Source organism: Salmo trutta, chromosome 40, assembly GCF_901001165.1.
Source record: "Salmo trutta chromosome 40, fSalTru1.1, whole genome shotgun sequence".
NCBI classification, from domain to species: Eukaryota; Metazoa; Chordata; class Actinopteri; order Salmoniformes; family Salmonidae; genus Salmo; species Salmo trutta.
Window position 1 is genome coordinate 1,179,664 of NC_042996.1, and position 26,524 is coordinate 1,206,187.

The 26,524-nt window shown below is 45.7% G+C and overlaps 1 protein-coding gene across 9 annotated transcripts in view; it reads right to left on the minus strand.

Annotated features, from left to right (window-relative positions):
* Positions 1–26,524, minus strand: part of LOC115180596 (neuron navigator 3) — a 365,512-nt gene that overhangs the window by 215,954 nt on the left and 123,034 nt on the right. For 2 of the 9 annotated variants that reach the window (XM_029742797.1, XM_029742801.1), the window contains exon 1: positions 10,000–10,536. The exons of 1 other annotated variant lie outside the window; for it this stretch is intronic. In XM_029742797.1, coding sequence (XP_029598657.1) covers positions 10,000–10,260 — 261 coding nt within the window. In that variant the 5' untranslated portion in view covers positions 10,261–10,536. Of the gene's footprint in view, positions 1–9,999; positions 10,537–26,524 lie in introns of those variants that run through there. 6 more of the 9 variants (XM_029742802.1, XM_029742796.1, XM_029742800.1 and 3 more) reach the window with 5 other exon arrangements.

The following is a 26,524-nucleotide window of genomic DNA, read 5'->3' on the forward strand; positions in this document are numbered from 1 at the left end:
TCCTCTTCTCCCTCCTCTACCCTCTCCTCTCTCCTCTATCCTTCTCCTCTCATCCTTCTCTCCCTCTCCTCTACCTCTCCATTACTCTTACCCTCTCCTCCGTTCTTCCCTCTCTCCTCCTGCCTATCCCTCTCCCCTCCCCTCCTCTCCTCCTCCTCTACCCTCTCCTCCTCTCCCCTCTCCTCTTCTCCCTGCTCCACATTAGCGGTGTGCGGGCTGTCGGCTAGCTGTCCTAGGCCCTGCTGATTGCTAATGAGGCCGGTGTTGTGGTTTCACAGATGTTCCTCCCCGGTGCAAAGCCCAGACAGAGGCCGGGACAGGGGGGAGTGAAGGGGGTATGGGGTGACCTCTGTGTGTGGTAGAGATAATCAGTGGTGGTCTCAGTGCCAGGTGTGTGGACTGAACACCCTCATGTCTGTCTCATCAAAACATCTTCCGAGAGACGGAGGGAGAGAGGGGGACATGGGGAGAGAGAAAGAAGAATGCTGAGAGGGTAGAGAGAGAGCAGGGTAAAGAGACGTAAATGAAGGAAAGACTGGTAGTGACTATTGAGAGGAATGCCCAGAATGAGTCCTTATCCCAAATGGCATCCTATTCCCTATATAGTGGACTACTTCTGACCAGGGACCATAGGCCGCCCATAGGACTCTGGGTAAAAGTAGTGCACTATATATGGAATAGAGATGCCATTTGGGCCGCAGAAAGAGCAAGAGGATGGAGTGGAAAATGGAGGGGATTTGAAAAGAAGGGATTGAGAGAGAGAGATACTAAAGGACACAGGAGGGAGCCTGAAGCAAGGGTGATGAACTGAAAGATGGTGGAAAACAGCTAACGAGACAAACGGAGAGAGTTCGAGGAAAAGGTGAGAGACAAGATGCACTTGACCTATGTGTGTCAAATCAAATCAAATTATATTTGTCACATGCGCCGAATACAACAGGTGTAGACCTTACAGTGAAATGCTTACTTACAAGCCCTTAACCAACAATGTGTCTGTCCTTGTGTGTGTTCATGCATAAGTGTGTGTGTGTGTTCATGCGTAAGTGTGTATGTGTGTGTGTGTGCTGTACCCTGAGTATGGCTTTGGCCCCTGTTTCTTTTGTTCTTTTATGGCATGAAACAACAAGCCAGTGGCATTGGAGAGCCCTGCCTCTCTAAGATCATTTAACAGCCATACCTTTGAACTAGCAGAAGGCCCAGAGGGACTGTGTGGATCTGTTGTGTGGACCTGCTGCCTGTTGTCTGTGTGTGTGTGTGGTTGTGCGTGTGAGGCCTCTCACGCAGGGGATTGTGAGGCTGTACTGCTACAGCATGGGTGACAGTCCTGCATCCAATCATCTCTAGTACCATGTGAGTACGCCATGAACATAACAGAGGGATGAAGAGATCACAGAAAAAACATTCATGGAAAAAGGCTATAAGAGGTAGCAGGACCACCATAAGAGGTAACAGGACCAACATAAGTGGTAACATGACCATTATAAGAGGTAACAGGACCACCATAAGAGGTAACAGGGACACTATAAGAGATAACAGGATCCCTATAAGTGGTAACATGACCATTATAAGAGGTAACAGGACCACTATAAGAGGTAACAGGACCACAAGAGATAACAGGATCCCTATAAGAGGTAGCAGGACCACCATAAGAGGTAACAGGACCATTATAAGAGCTAACAGGACCACTATAAGAGATAACAGGATCACCATAAGAGGTAACATACCCACTATAAGAGGTACCAGGACCATTATAAGAGGTGACATATCCACAATAAGAGAAAACAGGATCCCTATAAGAGGTAACAGGGTCATTATAAGAGGTAGCAGGACCGGTAATAGATGGTAACAGGACCAGTTTAATAAGAAGTAACAGGATCCCTATAAGAGGTAACATGACCATTATAATAGGTAACAGGATCACTATAATATGTAACAGGACCACCATAAGAGGTAACAGGACCATTATAAGAGGTAGCAGGACCCCTACAAGAGGTAGCAGGACCCCTATAAGAGGTAACAGGACCATTTTAAGAGGTAACAGGACCATTCTAAGCAGTAACAGGACCACTTGTGCCCACTACTGTAGCCTCGAGGCTTGGGGTCAAATGCAGCCCAATGTGAGGCCAATACTTTTTCAATGGAGAGCATGCTGTATCCATTAAGTATGTTGTTTTTCAATTTACTCTCCAAAATGTACGACAGAGCCCGATATACCTCAAGCCTTGTCTCAAAAGCTAGTCCCTGGAAAAACAGGATGCCTCTGAAATCCTTCACCGTTAACCCAGCGGGCTTTTTTTTAAAGACCTATTATTCTTCCTGTTTCACACAAAGACTGACTCGAGATCCACAGAAGTTATTTATAACTGGTGCGGCCGTACTGTAAACACCATCCCCTCTGTGTGTTCTCCCTCCAAGCTTTACACAAGGAGCCGGCAGTTGACTCCCCACGGCACGAATACCAATAAAAACTGACAGAGAAAGAGAGAGAGTGAGAGAGAGAGACATAGACTTATATATAGAGAGAGAGACAGACATACAGGTAGAGAGACAGACAAAGAGAGAGACAGAGAGACAGAGAGAGAGAGAGACAGAGAGACAGAGAGACAGAGAGAGAGAGAGAGAGAGAGAGAGAGAAAGTGAGAGAAACAGAGAGACAGACAGAGAAAAAGACAGACAGAGAGAGACAGACACAGAGAGACAGACAGATAGACAGACAGACATACAGAGAGAAAGAGAGACAGAGACAGACAGACAGACAGACAGACAGACAGACAGACAGACAGACAGACAGACAGACAGACAGACAGACAGACAGACAGACAGACAGACAGACAGACAGACAGACAGACAGACAGACAGAAAGAGAGACCAGAGGAATGAGAGGCAGGAATGTAGTAGCTACCCCTTTATCAACAGGGGTTAGTGTGTCCATGCCTGCCCATCACCATATCTCTCCATCTGTCAACATTTGTTGAGAAACAGGTTGTGGTGGGTCTCTTTCCTGTGTGGGAACGTTGGTGTTTGAATACAGAGAAATGTCCACAGAGGTCCTGTGTAGCTATCCCTGTTATCCCAGTGGACATGTGGTAAACAGGGAAGCAGGGCCCTGTGCTGCATGCCTGGGGTCAACACATCGCCACTTCCCCGGGGCTTCTCCCTCTCTTCCAGATAAGGAGCCCAGGCAGCCAGACCAGACCACCCATGGCTAGGACACAACCCCCGGCTCGGCCTCCCTCCCCACCTCCCTCTGTCTCTGACGGGAAGAGCTGGCAGGGACCCCAAGCTCTGCAGACCAGACTAGGGCGGCTGACTCGGCAGCATCTGAGCTAGTGGAGAGAGGAGCTGTGTTTACATTCCCCACACTAACTCCAGAGCCAGTGAGACCTAACACGGATCCCTGAGCTCACCACTTTCCTTCTCTCCCTGCTGCCCCCCCCCTGCAGGGGCTTATCAGCACCTAGGCGTAGTGAGAGGTGGAGGAGATGCGCCGCTGCACCAAACAAGGCCATGTGCAATCGCACTCTCTGGTTCATCTCTTCTTGCTGACATTTTGGCAGGTCAGATCAGAGACAAACAACAGGATGTGTGGGAGAAGATCCACAGGACGTTTGCGCCAGGCAGGGTGTATCTTGCCAGTTGTCTGTGCTTCCAGCAAACAAAAACTGATACACATATTCAGAAGTGGCAACATCCCCGCGCTAAGGTTACACGGCTATGTATGGTTGCCATAGCAGCCAAGGGAACCCTGCCTGTGTTTAATGACCTGACTTGAGGCGTCTTGTATGTTTCTAAGAGACAAACTGGGTGCAGTAGTCATATGGGGAATTGTTCTACGGTAAATCTATTATAATGGTTCTAGTAAGTGCATGTGTAGTGTTTCCATTGGGAAGGAGTGAGAGTAGAGACAGTTGGCCTGTGTCCCATCTAATCTCTGATTGCAGCCTGGCAAAAACTTTACCTTGGTACCTTGAAGCACGAAAGGGCCCATGTTTGAATTCCTTACGACTGCATCCTTCCTTTCTCCCTTCCTTGATGTAATAACGGATTAGACATGCGTAGACAGGCTAACACCACGTGGATTTCACCTGTCAGTCATTTCTAATCAGGGATGCACTTCAAACGGAGACAGGGATTGAAACCATACCATGGCGGCCAACCAAAAAGAACCATGATAAATCTCGGCTCAGACACCAGGGCTAGAAACCATACCATGGCGGCCAACCAAAAAAGAACCATGATAAATGTGGGCTCAGACATCAGCAGCAGGGCGTCCATTTCGAGTCTCAGCTGGAAAGTCTAACACATCAGCACCCCACGTTTCTATTGATTCCCTTCAGGAGAATATGTATGTCAATTTCCTATTGCTCTTTCCTGCTTGAAACTGGCATGACCTAGGGAGGATGTGACATCCGCGGTATCACGGAATCAGATGCAGTGACATAGGAAAGGTGTGAAATGAGCAGGTGTTGCTGTTATTCATACTAGCAGGACAAACTAGGATCTACGTCTAGCCTGTCAATCATTCTTCATATGCTGTAACCCAAAGAGGGTTTATTTTGTTTGACATTATGGCATCGGATTGAATAAAATGACAACAACAACAAAAAACTCTTAGTGGGAGGTTGAGAAATCGATGATTGTAAAAGGTGTGAAACATGAATAACACTGCTCACGCTCAAGGGCTGCTCACACTCTGTGTGCGTTCCAAATTGCCCCCTTTTCCCTATATAGTGCACTACTTTTAACTAGAACTCTATTGGCCCTAATCAAAAGTAGGGCACTATATAAGAAATAGGGTTCCATTTGGGACAAAGCCTCCTTCAACACTGTAGCTGGGTATCTGCCAAGGCTCCGAGCCACAGATCCCATCAGCAGAGCCGTGGCACTTCATTACAACCCCATTCACCTCCCGTACCTCTTCATTCTACAGTGACGGACAAGGTATGTCAGTGAGTACTACAGTGTGTGTGTGTATGACTGTGTGTGTGTGTGTGTGTGTGTGTGTGTGTGTGTGTGTGTGTGTGTGTGTGTGTGTGTGTGTGTGTGTGTGTGTGTCCTGGATCTCATCTCAATCACAGGGAGGAGGATCTCTTGACAGGTCAGGCTTGGATGGATTAACTGAGATCCCAGGGAAGAATGCAGGTGTTACGCAAGACCACCGAAGGAAGGAGGCCTCCTAAGAATATCAACACATGTACAATCGTATAGATTGAACACAGACATGTGCAAAAGCAGGCACACACAAATGTACAAATGCACACACACACAAATGCACAAATGCATACACACAGACACACAAATGCACGCACACACACACCATTCAGCCGTCAATATTGTTGATGCCCTGCCCTGTAGCATGGATATTCTAAACACACTCTACAAACCACAGTTATTTGTCATTTCAAACAGAAACATTGGATATGTTTAGCTGATAATTAGTTTGAAACCGGTTAACATTAACCACTTGTCATGTGGAATCCCTCCTTTTATTCCCAATCATGATTAATGGTCTCCAACACATTACAGGCTATGAAGCAGTGTGTGTTTGGGTCATGAGATTCCCTCTCTCAGTTAGGAATAACAACACAGGCTGGTAAACACTAAACAAGGAGAGCGGCCAGCCCTGTGCTTAACCAAGGACAAACAAGTCCACACAAGCATGCATTATGCAGCGAGGGTATACACACACACGCACGCACGCACGCACACACGCACACACGCACACACGCACACACTTCTGTTTGATCACCCTGAATCCTTACTTTCAGCCACTCCACACAGAACAAGCTGTGTCAGTCACTGTGAGGAGTAATGACAGCATGTACCCTATCTCTACTACTGTCACTGTGAGGAGTAATGACAACATGTACCCTATCTCAACTACTGTCAGTCACTGTGTGGAGTAATGACAACATGTACCCTATCTCTACTACTGTCAGTCACTGTGAAGTGTAATGACAGCATGTACCATATCTCTACTACTGCCAGTCACTGTGAGGAGTAATGACAGCATGTACCCTATCTCTACTACTGTCACTGTGAGGAGTAATAACAACATGTACCCTATCTCAACTACTGTCAGATACTGTGAGGAGTAATGACAGCATGTACCCTATCTCTACTACTGTCAGTCACTGTGAGGATTAATGACAACATGTACCATATCTCTACTACTGTCAGTCACTGTGAGGAGTAATGACAACATGTACCCTATCTCAACTACTGTCAGTTACTGTGAGGAGTAATGACAACATGTACCATATCTCTACTACTGTCAGTTACTGTGAGGAGTAATGACAACATGTACCATATCTCTACTACTGTCAGTCACTGTGTGGAGTAATGACAACATGTACCCTATCTCTACTACTGTCAGTCACTGTGAAGTGTAATGACAGCATGTACCATATCTCTACTACTGCCAGTCACTGTGAGGAGTAATGACAGCATGTACCCTATCTCTACTACTGTCACTGTGAGGAGTAATAACAACATGTACCCTATCTCAACTACTGTCAGATACTGTGAGGAGTAATGACAGCATGTACCCTATCTCTACTACTGTCAGTCACTGTGAGGATTAATGACAACATGTACCATATCTCTACTACTGTCAGTCACTGTGTGGAGTAATGACAACATGTACCCTATCTCTACTACTGTCAGTCACTGTGAAGTGTAATGACAGCATGTACCCTATCTCTACTACTGTCAGTCACTGTGAGGAGTAATGACACCATGTACCCTATCTCTACTACGTCAGTCACTGTGAGGATTAATAACAACATGTACCATATCTCTACTACTGTCAGTCACTGTGAGGAGTAATGACAGCATGTACCCTATCTCTACTACTGTCAGTCACTGTGAGGATTAATGACAACATGTACCATATCTCTACTACTGTCAGTCACTGTGAGGAGTAATGACAACATGTACCCTATCTCAACTACTGTCAGTTACTGTGAGGAGTAATGACAACATGTACCCTATCTCTACTACTGTCAGTCACTGTGAGGAGTAATGACAGCATGTACCCTATCTCTACTACTGTCAGTCACTGTGAGGAGTAATGACAACATGTACCCTATCTCTACTACTGTCAGTCACTGTGAAGAGAAATGACAGCATGTACCATATCTCTACTACTGCCAGTCACTGTGAGGAGTAATGACAGCATGTACCCTATCTCTACTACTGTCACTGTGAGGAGTAATAACAACATGTACCCTATCTCAACTACTGTCAGATACTGTGAGGAGTAATGACAACATGTACCCTATCTCTACTACGTTCAGTCACTGTGAGGAGTAATGACAGCATGTACCCTCTCTCTACTACTGTCAGTCACTGTGAGGAGTAATGACAACATGTACCCTATCTCTACTACCGTCAGTCACTGTGAGGATTAATAACAACATGTACCATATCTCTACTACTGTCAGTCACTGTGAGGAGTAATGACAACATGTACCCTATCTCTACTACTGTCAGTCACTGTGAGGATTAATGACAACATGTACCCTATCTCAACTACTGTCAGTCACTGTAATGACAACATGTACCCTATCTCTACTACTGTCAGTCACTGTGAGGAGTAATGATAACATGTTCCCTATCTCTACTACTGTCAGTCACTGTGAGGAGTAATGACAACATGTACCCTATCTCTACTACTGTCAGTCACTGTGAGGAGTAATGACAACATGTACCCTATCTCTACTACTGTCAGTCACTGTGAGGAGTAATGACAACATGTACCCTATCTCAACTACTGTCAGTCACTGTAATGACAGCATGTACCCTATCTCAACTACTGTCAGTCACTGTGAGGAGTAATGACAACATGTACCCTAGCTCTACTTCTCCGACAGGGGAGGATTACCCCCACCCCTTGTTTATGCTGATGGTCAAAAAATTATAAAATCACCAGGACAAATTTGTTTAATTTAGGAAATCTGTTCACCAAGTATTCCCACGAATAAAAAGAGACATGAACATGTCTCAAAGTTATCAAGCTATGAACTTATAGTTATTTTCAAATAAAATCTATTTTTGGGCTTAGTTGTGGTCAATGAGCAGTGTACAAATTAGTAGAATTATGTTCTAGCCCCCGACCATCCGCTCCAAAACAAATTGCACTATACTACGGCACATCCCAGCTCTTCCCAGCACCATCCAGCTCTTCCCAGCCCCATTCAGCTCCTCCCAGCACCTCCCAGCTCTACTCAGCACCATCCAGCACCTCCCAGCATCTCCCAGCTCTTCCCAGCACCTCCCAGCTCCTCCCAGCACCATCCAGCACCTCCCAGCTCCTCCCAGCTCCTCCCAGCACCTCCCAGCTCCTCCCGGCTTTTCCCAGCTTTTCCTAGCTCCTCCCACTAGAGAAAAGTGAAATAAGTCAAGTGTGTTGTTGTTCACTCAGGGGTTGTTCACTCAGGGGTTGTTCACTCAGGGGTTGTTCACTCAGGGGTTGTTCACTCAGGGGTTGTTCACTCAGGGTTTGTTCACTCAGGGGTTGCCTTTTGACACCAAAAGGGAGGACGGAGAACCCTTTCAACAGCGTGCATAGAAACCGGTGGTTTATGGAGTGCATTTAACAGAGTTGCCGGTTCAGCACCGGGTTAATGATAAAACCCACTTCCCCTTGCTCTGGCCCTGCATGCGCTTTCCAGTCAGTCACGGACACGCTACAAGGATCCAGGAGGCAGCGCTCAGCTGCCCCGCTATTTGATGTCAGCACATATTTCCAGGAGAAAAGCGGCCCCTGAGTCAGTTAAGAACTTGAGGACAAAAAATAAAAAGGCTCCAAGAGTGCTCCCAGAAGCCCCAGCGGTAAACAAGGAGACTTGGCCGGAGCGACCAGGAAACAGGAAAGTCTGTTGGTATTTTGACAGGTCGAAGATGTAGGGCGAGCATGCACTACCAAAACTATTTGGCGGGGATATTTGAAATCCTTTCGCTTCCTTTCCGAGACGGACCCCGCCTTCTCCACTTGTCATGAGTCCAATTTCCAACATTCTAAAACACTCCCAAAGAACTTGGCACCGGCTGACTTTAGTATGGGAAAGCACTTAAGGCGATCTGTTCATGTCTATCATTCGCTAGCCATTCTTACCACGCCTTTTTAATACGTCTGGGCCTGAGAATGGGCTTTAAGAGCGCTCAGAGGGGGGAAACACCAGCTAGCCATCTGAAACGGTACTCCACACAAGGGGAAAGCTGAGAGGAGAGGTGGTGTTTGTATTCAGGGCATGTCAGCTTCAGAGGGGCTTCTCAGGTAGCAGTGATTACTATGCATAGCTTTTTCCTCCTATAAAACAGCCAGCACGGTTCATTTCACAGATAGGGATCTTAATAGACTGAGCGTAATACGACAATGCGGCGCACGCACATGAATGTCAGCACACCGGTTCTGTGACACGTTGCCCCACTTAATGACAGATTTGCGAGTCAACTGACAGTCTGAGACTGCATCACAGCGCAAAGCAATGGAAGGGCACAAAAGAGAAATAAAATGGTGCTGAAATTATTTAGAGGCATTTAAAGTATTTATGTCACAATTCCATGTAGTCTATGTGAAAATACCACATCAAAAACAGCTATTTCCTGATTGGGTATCGATAAGGAGGATTGGGTATATTTAAGGAGGTTTGACATCTACTTTTTGAAGTTTGCTAAATGCTGAAAGCAGACCTCCACCCTATAGTATATAGAGAGCATGGCACCTGCTATAGCTTGCCGAACCAAGACCACATTGATTTCTAAATGAGTCATCTCGTCACACAGAAACAGAACAGTCTAAAAAAATCCAACAAGCCTGCCTCTGTTAGGTAGCTCACACAGACTTGGCCAGCCAGCACAGCCACCTGTAGAGCAAATCAATTCCCCCTGCACAGACAGACATGCAGACAGAAATCATTTAGAGAGTAGAGTTTGAAAGGAGAAGGAGCCGCAGAGTGACAGCATGTCCCCCAGTAACAACACACTGTCACTGACCTTGCAGATCTTACTCTCCTCTGTCTCCTTGCTCCGTCCCTGCTGCTTCTGCTGTGTCCTCCTCTCCTGGTACTCTGATTTGAGTGACAGCTGACAGGAGGAGAGCAGGGGGGATTCTGACCCCCTCAGCTCTGGGGTCCTGGCCATGTACCCCCGTGTGGCAGCGGTTCTTCCCGGGTTGGGGATGGGGAGAGCGCTGTGGACCGGCTTGGAGCCCACTGAGGGTTGTCTGAGCTTGGAGGCTACTCCTACCACCGGCATGGTCCGTCACATCCAGAGAGAGAGAGTTCAAAAACGGACAGGAGGAAGAGGTTGAAAAAACAGCGAGGAGTCGTTTCCCTCAGTTTCCCACACAAGAAAGGCCGAAGAAGAGCCCTGTGTCTCCTCCTGACGTCTGGCAGAGAAAAAGAGCGGAAGGAGAAGACAAAATAAAGAGAGGGCTGCCTCTCAGAGAGAAGTCTGGAGTGGGAGAGCAGCCGCAGTCATTCTGTAGCCTACAGCGTGTGGGACTTACAGAAACTGAGAAGGTTTCTCCGCCACCGGTTCACTCCCCCTTTCTCTTGCTCCCCCTCCTCCTCTCTGTCAGAGCTCAACCACTCCTCCCTCTCCATTTCTGTCAGAACTACAAAACCAAACAGTCCTCAGGGGCGTAAACTCCTCTGGAAGGTAACCGCCACTCCACCAGTGATTATAGACCTGGCTAAGTGCATGTCTCTCTCTTTCTCCCTCTCTCTCTTTTTCTCTTTCTCTCTGAGCAGCATTCCTCAGCAGCATGTTACTCCCCAGCTCCAACTGTCAAAACAGCTCTCTCCGTAGCCGAGCGCTGATCACTAGAAATAGACACCTCTCACTGGCTGCCTGCATCTGGGGCAGCCCTCCCCTTTGATGAAAGAAATAGTAAAAGTTAAATAAAAAAAATAAAACATTTGGAGAGTTATCCAGTACATAATCCCTCACACTGAAGCAGTTTGTCTGGTTCCTGGGACCATTTTTCATGGCTGAAAGAGTTCTAGGTTAAGAAATCTCTGCCTTTCACTCTTTTCTGTCTCTCCCTCTCCTGCTCGAGAATATGGCTTTGGAAAGACAGGCGGTGAGCAGAGGACTGACACCAGTGTTTGGGAGTTGTGGTTTGTGCAGCATCTGAAAGTGCCTTGCGGGGGGGAAACGGCTTCTCTGACAGCCAGGCGGACAGTTGTGGCAGAAAAAACGACCTCCTTGCTAATTCCTGTCAAACAAATAATCAGAACATCCAGAGGAATTGAACAGAAAAGTGGCAACTCTGTTTTCCCTGTCAAGAAAAGAGAAAAGGAGGGATATTTTTAATTTAGTCTAATGGTGAAGGAAATGGAGTCATTTATCACTAAATGCCATTTCCTTTCCTGCTGGCTAAACGCCTCTCTCGACCTAGCTTTTCAACAGCTAGTGGTGAGAAACGGGCAACCCTAAATGCATTTGGAGTTTATTAACTGGACAAAATGTGACATGTAACTGTGGTTTTTAATGACTCCTAGTGTGGTGTGAGACATAAAAGGGAGTGAAAGATTAATATGGAAAGCCTACATCTGGTTCGGTTCAGGGGCTGGGATGTGTGAGAGTAGGGAGGATTACCACGTCACACCAAACCGGAACATTTGAACACTGCATCATCCAATAGAAGACGAGAACTGAAGAAGAGAACTGAGCAGGCTTGTCCTGCAGAATGAACTGGCTCAATGTACCCTAAGCAGCATACCACCCTGCATCCCACTGCTGGCTTGCCTCTGAATCCAAGCAGGGTTGGTCCTTGTCAGTACCTGGATGAGGGACCAGATGTTACTGGAAGTGGTGTTGGAGAGCCATTAGGAGGAACTCTTTCCTCGGGTCTAAAATAAATAAATATGCGAATGCCCCAGGGCAGTGATTGGGGACATTGCCCTGTGTAGGGTGCCGTCCTTCGTATGGGACGTGAAACGGGTGTCCTGACTCTGTGGTCACTAAAGATCCCATGGCAGTTATCGTAAGAGTAAAGGTGTTAACCCCGGTGTCCTGGCTAAATTCCCAATCTGGCCCTCATACCATCATGGCCACCTAATCATCCCCAGCTTCCAATTGGCTCATTCATCCCCCCTCCTCTCCCATGTAACTATTCCCCAGGTTGTTGCTGTAAATAAGAATATGTTCTCAGTCAATTTACCTGGTAAATGAAGGGTTAAATAAATAAATAGCATTATAACTAGTAGCTAGTTGTCCAACCAATCCTCCGTTTCTCTGTTCCACTCAAACCATTATCCAACTAAGAACAGCTGATAATGGGTCCACTGAATTCCAAAATATTTTTCATCGTAGCCAGCCCCGCCGCTCTATGCACGGCAGGTTGGGCCGCTCATCACAAATGAAGATGTCTGACTATGCAAACCGGTACTTAGCTTCCCAGTCACTGGCAAGGTAAGCATTGAAGCAGTGCCTCTGATGGACAACCACCCTAATAAGGGCATTGGTTCGTAGAAACAACATCATTCAAGGTCACATGTTTTCAATCAAGCCGCCGCTGTCATGACAAGCCTAAAAAAACAGGATATTATGTGAATGAATGGCGTGACTTCAACTCCAACTCCACTGTATCTAGCCCCCTGACTGCTGAGCTGTCTAGTTGTACAGGACTTGGAAGGAGTCCAACCTCACAAGACTGGCCTATAACTGTTGGGAAACCATCCGTTGTCATGAGACTGCTCCATGTGTGCTTAGCCAAAGGGTTCTGACTGAAATCTCTGTGATTTAAGGCACATTTCTCACCTGCCTGTTTCCGCCTGTTTGCCAAGTTAATTACCATACACCACAAAGGCTTCACTGAATAAAGAGTGCTTCTGCTACCTGCATTTACATGGCCCACTGCAGTAATATGGTGCTGAAAGTTTCGCCTTGAACCGCAGAGCGGGTTCCAAAGTCAACACTGTCAAACCAGTCTCCGGTTCACCTCTATCTGCAGCGAGTTGAACAGGTCAGCGCTTAAAGCTCGGCTATGAGAGTCCAACCACACCTCTCAAAATAACATGGCGGCCAACTGTGTCATGGTGGAAAGACAGCGGGGATGGGACGTGATGAAAACCAGTATGCGAACAATAGTTACGAGTGATCGATAGTGGAGATGAGTTTGACGATAGGTGATGGTAATGTCCCCTTTATCTGTGACAGGACCTAAAGTAATGTCTCCAGCCAGGTTGCAGAGCCATCATCTACTGTATGGCTGAAACACTTCCAGTCCATCCTCACTTCTTATGGCAATAGGATGGGAAAAGGCCACCTTTTATTCTGAAAGATAGTCAAAAGAACCTGGCAAGGCATAAATGTACAGCTTCTACTAATACTCCTGTCTGTGTGCTCAGTAAAGCTCACCATTCTAGGTGACCACCAAAGCCACAGTGGAATATCTGGTGGCGGAGATTGAGAGAATTCCGGCGGAGGGTGTATGGGGGGGTGGATGGGGTTGAGGAGGTACTAGTGGTGGTGGGGGGGAGAGGTAGGCCACAAAGCCACAGCCCTGCAGAGGAAATGGGAGCGAGGGAGGCCCTTCTTTTCTCACCGTATCCATCCTCCTTCTCACTTCCTGGTCCGAGAGCAGCAGTGTGTCATTAGATGGGCTGGCAAACCAACGGCAGCCACAGGCAGCTCCCAGTACAGCGCAGCACTGCTCCAAATACACCTAGCTCCAGTCTTACAGGTCCCAGTACACCACTGCTCCAAATACACCTAGCTCCAGTCTTACAGGTCCCAGTACAGCACTGCTCCAAATACACATAGCTACAGTCTTACAGGTCCCAGTACAGCACTGCTCCAAATACACATAGCTACAGTCTTACAGGTCCCAGTACAGCACTGCTCCAAATACACATAGCTACAGTCTTACAGGTCCCAGTACAGCACTGCTCCAAATACACCTAGCTACAGTCTTACAGGTCCCAGTACAGCACTGCTCCAAATACACCTAGCTACAGTCTTCTCTCTCTCTCTCTTTCTCTCAATTCAATTCAAGGGCTTTATTGGCATGGGAAACATATGCTAACATTGCCAAAGCAAGTGAAGTAGATAATTCTCTTTCTGTTCTAGATAGGGAGTCAATAAGACTTCTGATCATCCCCATCATTATCCATGTGTTTATTATCTGTTCCAGGCCACTTTGGAACCCCTGTAGCCTGCCTGGTGAGAGGGAGGGGTGTCTGGTCAGATGAAACACCTGGCCTGCATCCCAAATGGAACCATATTCCTTACACTGTGCACAACATTTAACATGGGGGCCCAAAGGGACCTGGTCAAAAGTAGTGCACTATATAGGGAATAGGTTGCCATTTGAGAGACAGCCCTGACGTCAAGATGGGGCTGGCCTTTCACTGTGAAAACAAAACATGGCAGGCTGGTGGAGAGAGGAGTGGAGGGAGCCCCTCTGTCTAAACATCCCCTGGGAGACAGATAGTCACGCACCTGGTCCTGTCCACAGCAGAGGCGTGAACGCTATCTCTCAGGAACACATCGGACAACACGGAAAAGAAAACACACACTCACACAAACATGCAGTAGGTACACAAAGCTGAAACAGGCAGTAGGTGCACAAAGCTGAAACAAGCAATAGGTACACAAAGCTGAAACAGGCAGTAGGTACACAAAGCTGAACAATGCAGTAGGTACACAAAGCTGAAACAAGCAGTAGGTACACAAAGCTGAAATATGCAGTAGGTACACAAAGCTGAACAATGCAGTAGGTACACAAAGCTGAAACATGCAGTAGGTACACAAAGCTGAAACATGCAGTAGGTACACAAAGCTGAAACATGCAGTAGGTACACAAAGCTGAAACATATAGTAGGTACACAAAGCTGAAACATGTAGTAGATCCACAAAGCTGAAACATGCAGTAGGTACACAAAGCTGAAACATGCAGTAGGTACACAAAGCTGAAACATGCAGTAGGTACACAAAGCTGAAACATGCAGTAGATCCACAAAGCTGAAACATGCAGTAGGTACACAAAGCTGAAACATGCATACACAGAGATATTGGACCAAAGGACCAACACACATCACCCAAACCAAAGAGCACAGACATGTTCTATCACACATGCATACAGTACACACACACACACACACACACACACACACACACACACACACACACACACACACACACACACACACACACACACACACAGCGATGTCTCACTATACTTGTGAGGACTTTTTGGGGACCAACAATTGATTCCCATTCAAAATCCAAATTTTCCCTAAACCTAACCCTTATCCTAACCTTAAACCTAACCCTAAACCTAACCCCTAAATCAAATCTAATCATAACCATAACCACCAACCCCTAAACCTAACCTTAACCCTAATTCTAACCCTAACCCCTAAGCCTAAAATAGCCTTTATACAAGTGAGGACCGACAAAATGTCCTCACTTATCTGAATTTTTGTTGGTTTACAATGTTTTTAAGGACTTTTGGTACTCACAAGTATAGTAAAACGTGCACACACACACACACACACCATGGTTCAGGAGTCACAGATTCCTACTCCCCACTCAACCTTTCACGTGCTCTACAGAGACCCACCCAACTGAAACATCAAAAACACGGGAGTGTCATGGGAAACTATTATTCTTATACTGTCTGTGTGCGTCCCAAATGACACCCTGTCCCAATGTAGTGCACTACTTTTGACCAGGACACATAAGGAATAGGGTGCCTTGTGGTAGAAGCCTCTGTTACATATATGTGTCTCATCTGACTACTGACCTCCTAAAGTCAAGACCGTGGCGAGGCCCTCCGGTGCTCTGGAAGATAAAACCTGCTTCCAATATTTGTCAAGCAGATTGAAACAATCCTTTTTGCGCCAGAGAATTGAATCTCATAGTGAAGGAACATGAAACATCCCTTTTCGCCGGGGTTCCTGTTATAAACACACACATTAAGAATAATGTTTCAAGAATTCCGCTTTAGAAATGCGGAGTCGGGTGACAACCTACTTGTAAGAGGGGTGTGAATGTCGACAGAGGAGCGGGCACCACAATGATTCAAAGAGCCATCCTGCTCTGCCACGGCAGGAAATCCCCAGCGTTCGGGGGCAAGGACAATCCTGGGTCTTCCTGTTCCCTCGCCTTTGCTCATCGGAGGCGAGGCCCCGGCACTTACTCACTCAGCTGAAGACCTCAAGCCCATCTTGCCCATCAAACACAAACACCCCGTCCACGAGCCCATCACTTTTGTGAAAGGACGGGCTCCTCATGCCGTGATATCCTAGCCACAGACTTCACTGACAGACGTGCTGTACAAATTGCCAGAATGAGGGTGCTCATTCTTCACACTAAACTGGCAGAAAACAACCAAATTTATGGCCATGGCATTCCACCTTTTATGATTCGCTACGGTCTTCCCCCGGAAACATTTCCATGGGGGTTTTTTCTCAGTGGAGAAAAACTATTGATTTCTGGGATTCCCAGCCGGAGTTGATAAAGCTCCTGGAGCGACTGGAGCGACTCTTCCCTCCAGAACTACAAGCCGAGCCAGGGATGTACAGTAACTGCAGATGTATCTATTGACCTAAGAATAACTTCAAAAGGGAGGAGAACCATAAATTGAAGCGGGAAGAAGCAGCAGTCACGACTCTGTGTCACGACTTCCGCCGAAGTCGGGTCCTCTCCTTGTTTGGGCGGCGCTCGGCGGTCGGCGTCGCCGGTCTTCTAGCCATCATTGATCCACTTTTAATTTTCCATGTGTTTTGTCTTGTTTTTCCTCACACCTGGTTTCAATTCCCTCAATCATTTGTTGTGTATTTAATCCTCTGTTCCCCCCATGTCTTTGTGTGGGATTGTTTATTGTAAGTGCTTGTGCACGTGTTGTTTGGTGCGCGATGGGTTTTTGTACCCAAATGTCTTGTTATTTTTATGCCGTGGGTTTTGCTATTAAACTGCTCTGGCTATTACCAAGTTCTGCTCTCCTGCGTCTGACTTCCCTGCCACCGATTACGCACCCCTTACACTCTGGGACCGGCCGAGCCAAAGACGAGATCAGAGGTGCACGAAAGAGCACCGAAAAACATAGAGAATGTAATCCAAAGGTGATAGCGAAGTACTCCTAAAGGAATCCATCACAACTGCAAGGTTAGGAATACAATTCACGGTCAGTCGTCATTGGTTTGATATGGTTGTGACATTGACATATGCATTTTGAGTTTTCACAGGTGGATTATACCGGAAATCCATGATGAGCAATACCCTTCACACTGACCATGAACACAAGCTGTGGGACTGGGCTCCTGTCCAGAAGGTGCTAAGGTCAAACCCAGGTTGGCACATTGCAGTAGAATTCATAATATGCGGCCTCAGTGTGTATTGAGCTGTCTGACTAGAATGTGAAAAAGTAAACGCAGATAGGGCCTCTAGTAAATAACTCAATCATAATAAACTACTGCAATACACGTCCGAAAGGTGAATGGGGTTGTTTTAACGTGACAGCCAAGCAAGGCTAAGCCAACTGTTTTTGTCTTTCCTAATGTGACATATTCGTGATATGTGCCTATACTCTGCGATACTGAACATCAGCATACGTCACTGTAACAACACAGAGCAGTTAAGGGCAGTTAAAGGTCCAATGCAGCCGCTTTTATCTCAATATAAAATCATTTCTGGGTAACAATACAGTAAGTACCTTAATGTGATTTTTTTCAATTAAAATGGTCAAAAAAAAAATAAAAATCGCTTCTTAGCAAAGGGCAATTTCTCAATCAAGAATTTTGATTGGACTGTCTTGGTCTGAGTGAGGAGGGGGAAACTGAAAATGAGCTGTTATTGGCAGAGAGGTTTGGAACTCTTTCTTATTGGTAACGTCACCATGGAAGGCCAAAACTCCAATCCACCAAAATACTTCTGGCATTTTTCAAACATCTCTTACACTAAAAGGGCATTATGATAATTTTCTCAATTTCAAAGTGTCCTTCCAACCTCATAGTGTGGGAATATATATAAAACACAGTATAATCACGTATTTTTTTGCACTGGGCCTTTAAGGGCAGTTTACCAGCCTGGTGTCAGAATGAGAGTCTGCATCACCCCACATTCCAAAGAGTCTTACCCTGGCACTGGACTCCCTTCCCTTTCACCAGAGTGTGCCTCTCCCCCGGCCTTACAGGGTAAAAACATCCCTACTGCCAATATCCACTGCAGGGCCAGGACAGGACAGGGTGCTGGAAAACCTGTCCTCTTATAGTAAGGCGTCAACTGGCAGCTTTAGTCACTTTATTCCATGTAAATAATCGTCACAGTATATTTCTTGTGTTGACTTCATAGTATGTTTAATCTGGCAGCTTAAGTCACTTTATTAACTTTATTACATGTAAATAACGTCACATACTTCATAGTATGCTTCTGTGTTATTAGCAACTTTTTAAAATTCTATAGTATTTGTATTTGTGCAATTTTTTACCTACTTATTGCCTATTATTACTATTTCTAAGTTTATATTGTTCAGATCAGAGCTCACAAGTAAGCATTCCATTGTACCGCTTGCGCCACGCTGCATCATGTGCATATGAAGAATAAACTCTGATTTGAGCTCAGAGGAAACCAAATAAACAATCCCTCTCCAGTATCTATGCACATACAGGTCCACTGGTATTGTCAATATAGGGTCATGATGGCAGAATGAGAGGTCATTTTGAGGTCTAACCTCCTTTACCTGAACAGTAAACATAAAAAGATAAGCTGTAGGACAAATGTTGATTCAAATGTTTGTTCATAATCTATACATCCTCCCTATCCACCTCACCTCATTGCTATCTACTGTCTACTACATCCTCCCTATCCACCCTGTCTAATTACTTTCTACTGTCTACTACATCCTCCCTATCCACCCTGCCTCATTACTTTCTACTGTCTACTACACTACATCCTCCCTATCCACCCTGCCTCATTACTTTCTACTGTCTATTACACTACATCCTCCCTATCCACCCTGCCTCATTACTGTCTACTGTCTACTACACTACATCCTCCCTATCCACCCTGCCTCATTACTTTCTACTGTCTATTACACTACATCCTCCCTATCCACCCTGCCTCATTACTGTCTACTGTCTACTACACTACATCCTCCCTATCCACCCTGCCTCATTACTTTCTACTGTCTACTACACTACATCCTCCCTATCCACCCTGCCTCATTACTTTCTACTGTCTATTACACTACATCCTCCCTATCCACCCTGCCTCATTACTGTCTACTGTCTACTACACTACATCCTCCCTATCCACCCTGCCTCATTACTGTCTACTGTCTACTACACTACATCCTCCCTATCCACCCTGCCTCATTACTTTCTACTGTCTATTACACTACATCCTCCCTATCCACCCTGCCTCATTACTTTCTACTGTCTATTACACTACATCCTCCCTATCCACCCTGCCTCATTACTGTCTACTGTCTATTACACTACATCCTCCCTATCCACCCTGCCTCATTACTTTCTACTGTCTATTACACTACATCCTCCCTATCCCATTACTGTCTACTGTCTATTACACTACATCCTCCCTATCCACCCTGCCTCATTACTTTCTACTGTCTACTACACTACATCCTCCCTATCCACCCTGCCTCATTACTTTCTACTGTCTATTACACTACATCCTCCCTATCCACCCTGCCTCATTACTTTCTACTGTCTACTACACTACATCCTCCCTATCCACCCTGCCTCATTACTTTCTACTGTCTATTACACTACATCCTCCCTATCTACCCTGCCTCATTACTGTCTACTGTCTATTACACTACATCCTCCCTATCCACCCTGCCTCATTACTTTCTACTGTCTATTACACTACATCCTCCCTATCTACCCTGCCTCATTACTGTCTACTGTCTACTACACTACATCCTCTCTATCCACCCTACCTCATTACTTTCCACTGTCTACTACGTCCTCCCTATCCACCAGCCTCATTACTTTCTGCTGTCTACTTCACACAGCCTTTAACCTCCTATCTTCATGTTGTAAATACCCATCACTCGTCTCATACCCACTGTTTACACATCTGATAAGCCCCTATTGTTGTCACCTGTAGCTTCGCTGGGGCGCGTTTCATTCTCCCTCATTAGAGGAGGCTTGTAACGGCTTTTATACCTCACCCAGAGAGAGCCGTCTGATTAAAGAGCAGGCTACAACCTGAAACAAGGACACTAACTAACTGGGCAGGCCCAGATGTTGACACGCTGCATCGTTACAGCCCCCCCGGGGCCTACACTCATCGTATAACATCTCATTATGTTTTAACGTGGACTTGCAGATGTCTCTTAAAGACGCCTGCCACCTACTGTACTGTACAGTCCTATACAGTACATGCCCAAGGTCTTGTAAAGTACGCAGTTAGTAGTATACAAGTCCCTCAGCAAACTTATTTCTGTTTTAGTTTTGTGGGGTGCGCTGCTTGGCAATGTGCTTCTCCCCAGAGCAGGGAGAAGAAGATTAATCTAATTGGCTCATGTTCAGTCCCCTCGGTGACAAGTGTGGAGTACCAGGGTTTGGAGAGGGTTGTGAGACGTTTGTGTCGGCTTCGGGCTGAGTCAGGGAAGGAAGGGGGAGACGGATGACGGGAGAGCCAGCGGATGAGGTTCATCTCGTGTGACACAAATGTGTCATTTCTCCTTCCTGTTTACTCAGAGCATGCCGAGGCAGCTGCAGCGCAGAGGCAGAACAGAGGTTAGAGCCAGCATGTCTTCCTCAAGTGTCTGCCTCACACAGGCACATCACAGAGAACCAGGCACAACCATTTATACAACAAAATACAAGACTGATCATGACACTTCCACAAGAGAACTGACAGATTCACAGTCACAGATGACATGACTGAGAAGATTAGTCCACAATACTGTACCATGATCAAATGTCATGGTTACGGCCTACTAGGTGATGATATATGCAGTGCACATTAGTGTCTTCAGGCAGTGTTGTTACAGAATGCCTTGAAATACAGTGGGACGTTCAGAACACCAGTCTTCCACACTGTGGCTTATCCATCTTCTCCACTGTCTCTACCACTCAGGGTGAGATGGTGCCAAAGAGTTCCAGACCACATGCTCAGCCGAGGGCTCAGGCTCTCTGCCCGTTTGATGAAGATCACTGAAAGCTTAATGGGGCTCGAGCTGCACGACCCTCCCTGATCATAGGGCCTCCCTTTATTTAGGGAAGAAGCCCAGTCTCTTTCATGTCCCACCATGTGTTTACCACAGGCCATTACGATCAGCTGCTCTGGTCACAAATGACACCCTACTCCCTGGTATAGTGCACAACTTTTGAACAGAGCCCTATTGTCGCCAGGGCACAACATAGGGTATAGGGTGCCATTTGGCATGCAGCCTAGGTCAGTGTTGTTTAATCTACCAGAGATGAAAACAGAAGTGTTTGCTAATGGGTTTGTGTGTGCTCCATCAGTCAGGATGCGGGATGCTGCTAGACAGAGAGACATGACACCAACTGTGCTAAACTATTTTTTATTTAACCTTCATTTAACTCGGCAAGTCAGTTAAGAACAAATTCTTATTTACAATGACGGCCTACCCCGGCCAAACCCTAACCCGGACGACGCTGGGACAATTATGTGCCGCCCTTTGGGACTCCCAATCACGGCCGGTTGTGATACAGCCTGGTATCGAACCAGGGTCTGTAGCGACGCCTCTAGCACTGAGATGCAGTGCATTAGACTGCTGCGCCACTCGGGAGCCCCTACACTAGGAGCCTACAAACAGATAGCTTTCTATACACCCTATAAGGACGGACATTCTATTGCTTCAGGACCATGGAGCAGTTTAGACAGGCTTTACTCTATCCTGTCAATGCTCCATGAAATGTGGAAAGCAGCAAGAGACCTGAACGCAAGCTGGGACTGTGATTGAAGAAATGGGAGGAATGTCAGCAAAGCTGTTGAAAAATGGTGTACATAATGTGTGTGTATGTACACAGGGAAACTGTTGAGCGTGAAAAAACCCAAATGGTTTGTTTTGCCCATTCACCCTCTGAATGGTACACACAAAAAAATTAATGTCTCCATTATACCAAAAAGTTATTATTTAACCTGTCTCCTCCCCTTCATCTACACTGATGGGACTGGATTTAACAAGTGACATAAAAAACAAAAAAACAAGTGACATCAATAAGGGATCATAGCATACACCTGGTCAGTTTATTTCATGGAAGGAGCAGGTGTTCATAATGTTTTGTACACTCATTGTACGTGTGTGTGTATGCTTGTGTGTGTGTGTGTGTAAGTGTGTACTTGCACATATGTGCAATGCAACAGTGCCTAAAGTGAATGTTATCGATCCTCTGACTCTCTGTGATTTAGGGTGCTGGCAAAGTAGAGTGGACTGGACCTTAGCAGAACGTAGCATCCCCTCTGAGCCAAAACGCTTTTGAGACAGTCATCGGCAGGGTTGGGAAGGTTACTATCTAAATGTAATCCGTTACAGTTACTAGTTACCTGTCCAAAATTGTAATCAGTAATGTAACTTTTGGATTACCCAAACAGTAACGTAATCTGATTACATTCAGTTACTTTTAGATGACTTTCCCCTTAAGGGGCATTAGAAGACAAAAATGTATGTTACCAATTGAAATACATTTATTTCAGGATAAATCAATGTTAAAGTTTACATAGCTGGCTACATATGGATGTTAAATTTTACATTATGGGTTGGCTATGTAGGCTTCTTCTAACCCATCGCTTTCTTCTACATATAACAATATGATTAAATTATATCTTTACATTAAAAACCAAAGTCTATCAGAATTCTAGTCATTCCAATAAATGTTATACCCCTTGATCTTCAAGAATAGGACTTTAAAATATGGAAGTATAGATTAGCAAAATTGTTTTACCTGAGCATAACCCCAAAACGAAGGACTTATTAGCCAGCCCTACTATGTTGTTTGTGATTTTGTTGTCATGGAGGACTGATCGGGCTCATTGATTCTAGTTGAAAAATAAATGCTGTGCTCATGGAATGGCATGCTTTGAGCACTACTGAAACTGCTATTTACATGTGAAAAATGAATGCCATATGCTGCATTTGCTATAGGCCTCTTGTTTACCTTTTTGTTGGTGACACTTTGATATCTTGATAATATGCAGCTGTTTAAAGGGCAAATCCACAGACGAAACAATAACAAAATGGCTGCCCCGCCTCTGTTTTGGTAAAAAGCTGTCACGTCTAGCTCCTGCTCCTCCACTCCGGCGTACGACGTGGCCAAAGTACTAACCACCGGTCCTGAGATTCATCATTACGCACACCTGGCACTCATTACGCGCACCTGTGAATCATTAGGATTCACACCTGGACTCCATTACCTTCATCATTTCCTCCCCTTTATATGTCACTCTCCCATGTTTACTCACCAGTTGGTATTGTTCTTGTGTATCAGCATTCTGCCTTATGTTAGTGTCATGTTGTTGGTTTTTTTGTTTTATTAAAACGTTTCACCTGCACCTGCTTCCAACTCACCGCCCCATCATTACAAAAGCTGAGGGATGGGCCTGGAGAAATGTAACCACTCTCAAATTAATAGACAGAGCTATGGATGCAAGGACTGACCATCCATGATATCAAAATGATTGTTTTAACCATGTTAAAAGGCTATACAGTGTTTGTTTACATTTACAATGTTTACAAACATTGGAGAAAAACAAGGTTATATTTTGGGTTCTGATGGAGTGTGACAGTTGAACTAAGCTCATGAGGCATTTAAAAGTTATATTCTTCAAGAGTCAATGGAAATATATATATCATTTATAAGTCCAAAAATGGATGTAGCAACTACAGATTTCCCCTTTAAGTCTATCAAAAGTGTGTGAGTTTGACCATGTGTCCATTAGGCCTATGGATTATTCTTTTTTATCAGCATGAATTAGATTGAGCAATAAAAGCCTCACTTTAATTCCGTAGACTGGGATCCGCACTATGCAGCTGTTGCAAGAGGGCATTTTTGACTGGCTGTCCACTGGTTTCAAAAACAATGATTGATAGGCATCTTAAACTTCTTGAATTCAACCATTATTGGGTTCAAATACACATTTAGATTTGTGAACAGCCATCCACAACAACCACAATCTGTAAGGCGCAAATAGCTAAATGAGAGAGCAGCAGTGTGATTCACATCAATGCGCTATGTAGATATCAATAATACGTGATATCCATATCGCCGTAGACTACACCACCACTGTCATCCTTACCGCCAAGCTTTTATTCAAGTTAGATCATCTTTGGATGCCGACAGATGCCGACATAGCTTGGACTGTAGCCTACAAAAGCCTATTCCTGCTCTTTTCCCACAATCCATCAAACACATTTGGTGTGTCATCATAGTGGTATCTGACTTGTGGTCAGACTCACTCAGGTGGAACAAACATCCTTTCTGAAAGTAATCCTCAAAGTAATCATCTAGTTTTTCAAAAGTATCTGTAATCTGATTACAATATTTTTGCTTGAAACGTCATGGATTACAGTTTTTGTAATCCCTTACATGTAATCTGTTACTCCCCAACCCTGGTCATCGGCTAGCACCACTCTATCAACGCAATGTCACACACAGGCCAAACAAACACGGTGAGAAGTTGCTGCCCATTTCTAGATGATCACTGGGAGTATGATACCATTAGCACATTCAACTGAGTTTAAATCATGTTCTGGACAGAAAGCACTTTTATTTTCTCTGCACAGAGGAAGTAAATCTAATGGACAAAAAGTAAAGAGCCAGGCTTAACGTCTCTGACTTTCACAGCCAACAATATCCGATTCTCCCACACTGGCCGACTGCCTGAGTGTAATAGTTTAAGCAGAGAGAACCATATGTGCACTGCAAATATGTTGGTTTAACTCTTAAGGAATTAAGAGCAACCTGACGTGATAATATCAAGTGTGACATGCTCTTCTTCTCCTCTCAGCTACAACAGCTTATTGTATTTGGCGGAGAAATAGAAGGTCTGGTTTGTTGACTTGCTTCCAAAGCAGTGTTACGATTGGCAAGATAACGGCATCTCACCTCCGTCAACAGAACCTGATTGTCTAGAGTTTCCACTGAATTCTACCCCCCTGCCCCACATTGTGATATGCTGACTGGAACTTGAGTCATCTCCAAGTCGTGACTTAACAACCTTGGGTCATTGTTTTTGTTGTTGTTCTAAGCATTTCTTTGTATGAAGTACAACGACGGCAGGAGATATCCTCTAGTACGAGCAGAAACGTATCACTGGCGCTTTGACGATTATTAAGTCGGTTTCTACAGGTGGATATCACCAAACCTCAGTACATCCCACAAAACAGTTTTGGAGCTTTTGTTCAGTCAGGATAGAAATTGATTGAGTGTGAGTCTCTCTCTCCCGCTAAAGATCAGCGCTCGTGGCGGAGTGCTGAGAGCCTCACGCACCCCATTTCTCTTCATTAAAGCCTCCTGACGAAAACCAAATGGGGCTGGAGGGGGGCCGGCGGGCAGTCCACCCACACCGTGCCCAATTAAGGTCCTCTCTGAACAGGGCCCAGCTGGCCGATGCCGCTGCCAAAGCCTAAACAGCGGTCAGGAGTTAATCTGCCCGCCTGGCGCGGCACGGTGCGTCTGCCTGCCTTATGAACGGCCTGACACATCATCATCCACCGGTGGGCACCACCGTGCGGGCACAGGGCTATAAAAGGAGTCGTCTGAGAGACGCGTGCCTCTCGCTATGATTCCACTAGTGCTGCTTACGTCTGCTGGAGGTGCCGGTCCAACAAGCAGAGAGGCATAGAGCTGGTCAGACTGTACACTTGCTGCAGGGGGGAGGTTATTGTACACATAACAGACTCCTGTCAAAAGCAACTCCATCTGAAATAATATGCTATGTGTGGGTACGTGTCCTTACAGCGTAGTACAACTTGCTCAGTGACCTGCTGCTGTATTTTTAAGTGCAGTTCAATCTGCCAATGCACCATGACTCATGAAGCTGTTTTGTCTTGACAGATCAACACTGACAGCCTATAGCTCTACTTGTTCTAAGGGAGTGGCAGCACCACACCTAACAGCAACGCCTGACTGTTTGGCTACAGCTTTCTCAGATATCTCTGCAATGCTACAATGCTATTTACCATGTATCCTACTGGTGGTCACTGCAATGCAGCAGCTAGAGTAGGTAGACAGAGTGCTGCAAGCTGGCGGAGTGATTGATAGCGCTTAAGGGTTGTCCCAAAGAGAGAAATCACTCCGGTCCATTCCTCCAAAACAACAGATGCATGCATTAGCTCAACATCAATGAAAAAGCAAGTCAAAGTGTGCAATTTGTGGAGCACTTTGTGGCAATGCAGAAAATGAGTCTGTCTCCAGGTCCAGACCATGGTGATTGAGGAACTTGAGAGGCGATAGATTGTACCAAACAGGCCATGTGCACGTAGATTAGGGCTTGGTCATCAACGACCCGATCGGACAGAACCTTTTGTGGTCATAAGATAAACCACACATTCCCATTTCACTTAGCTGGC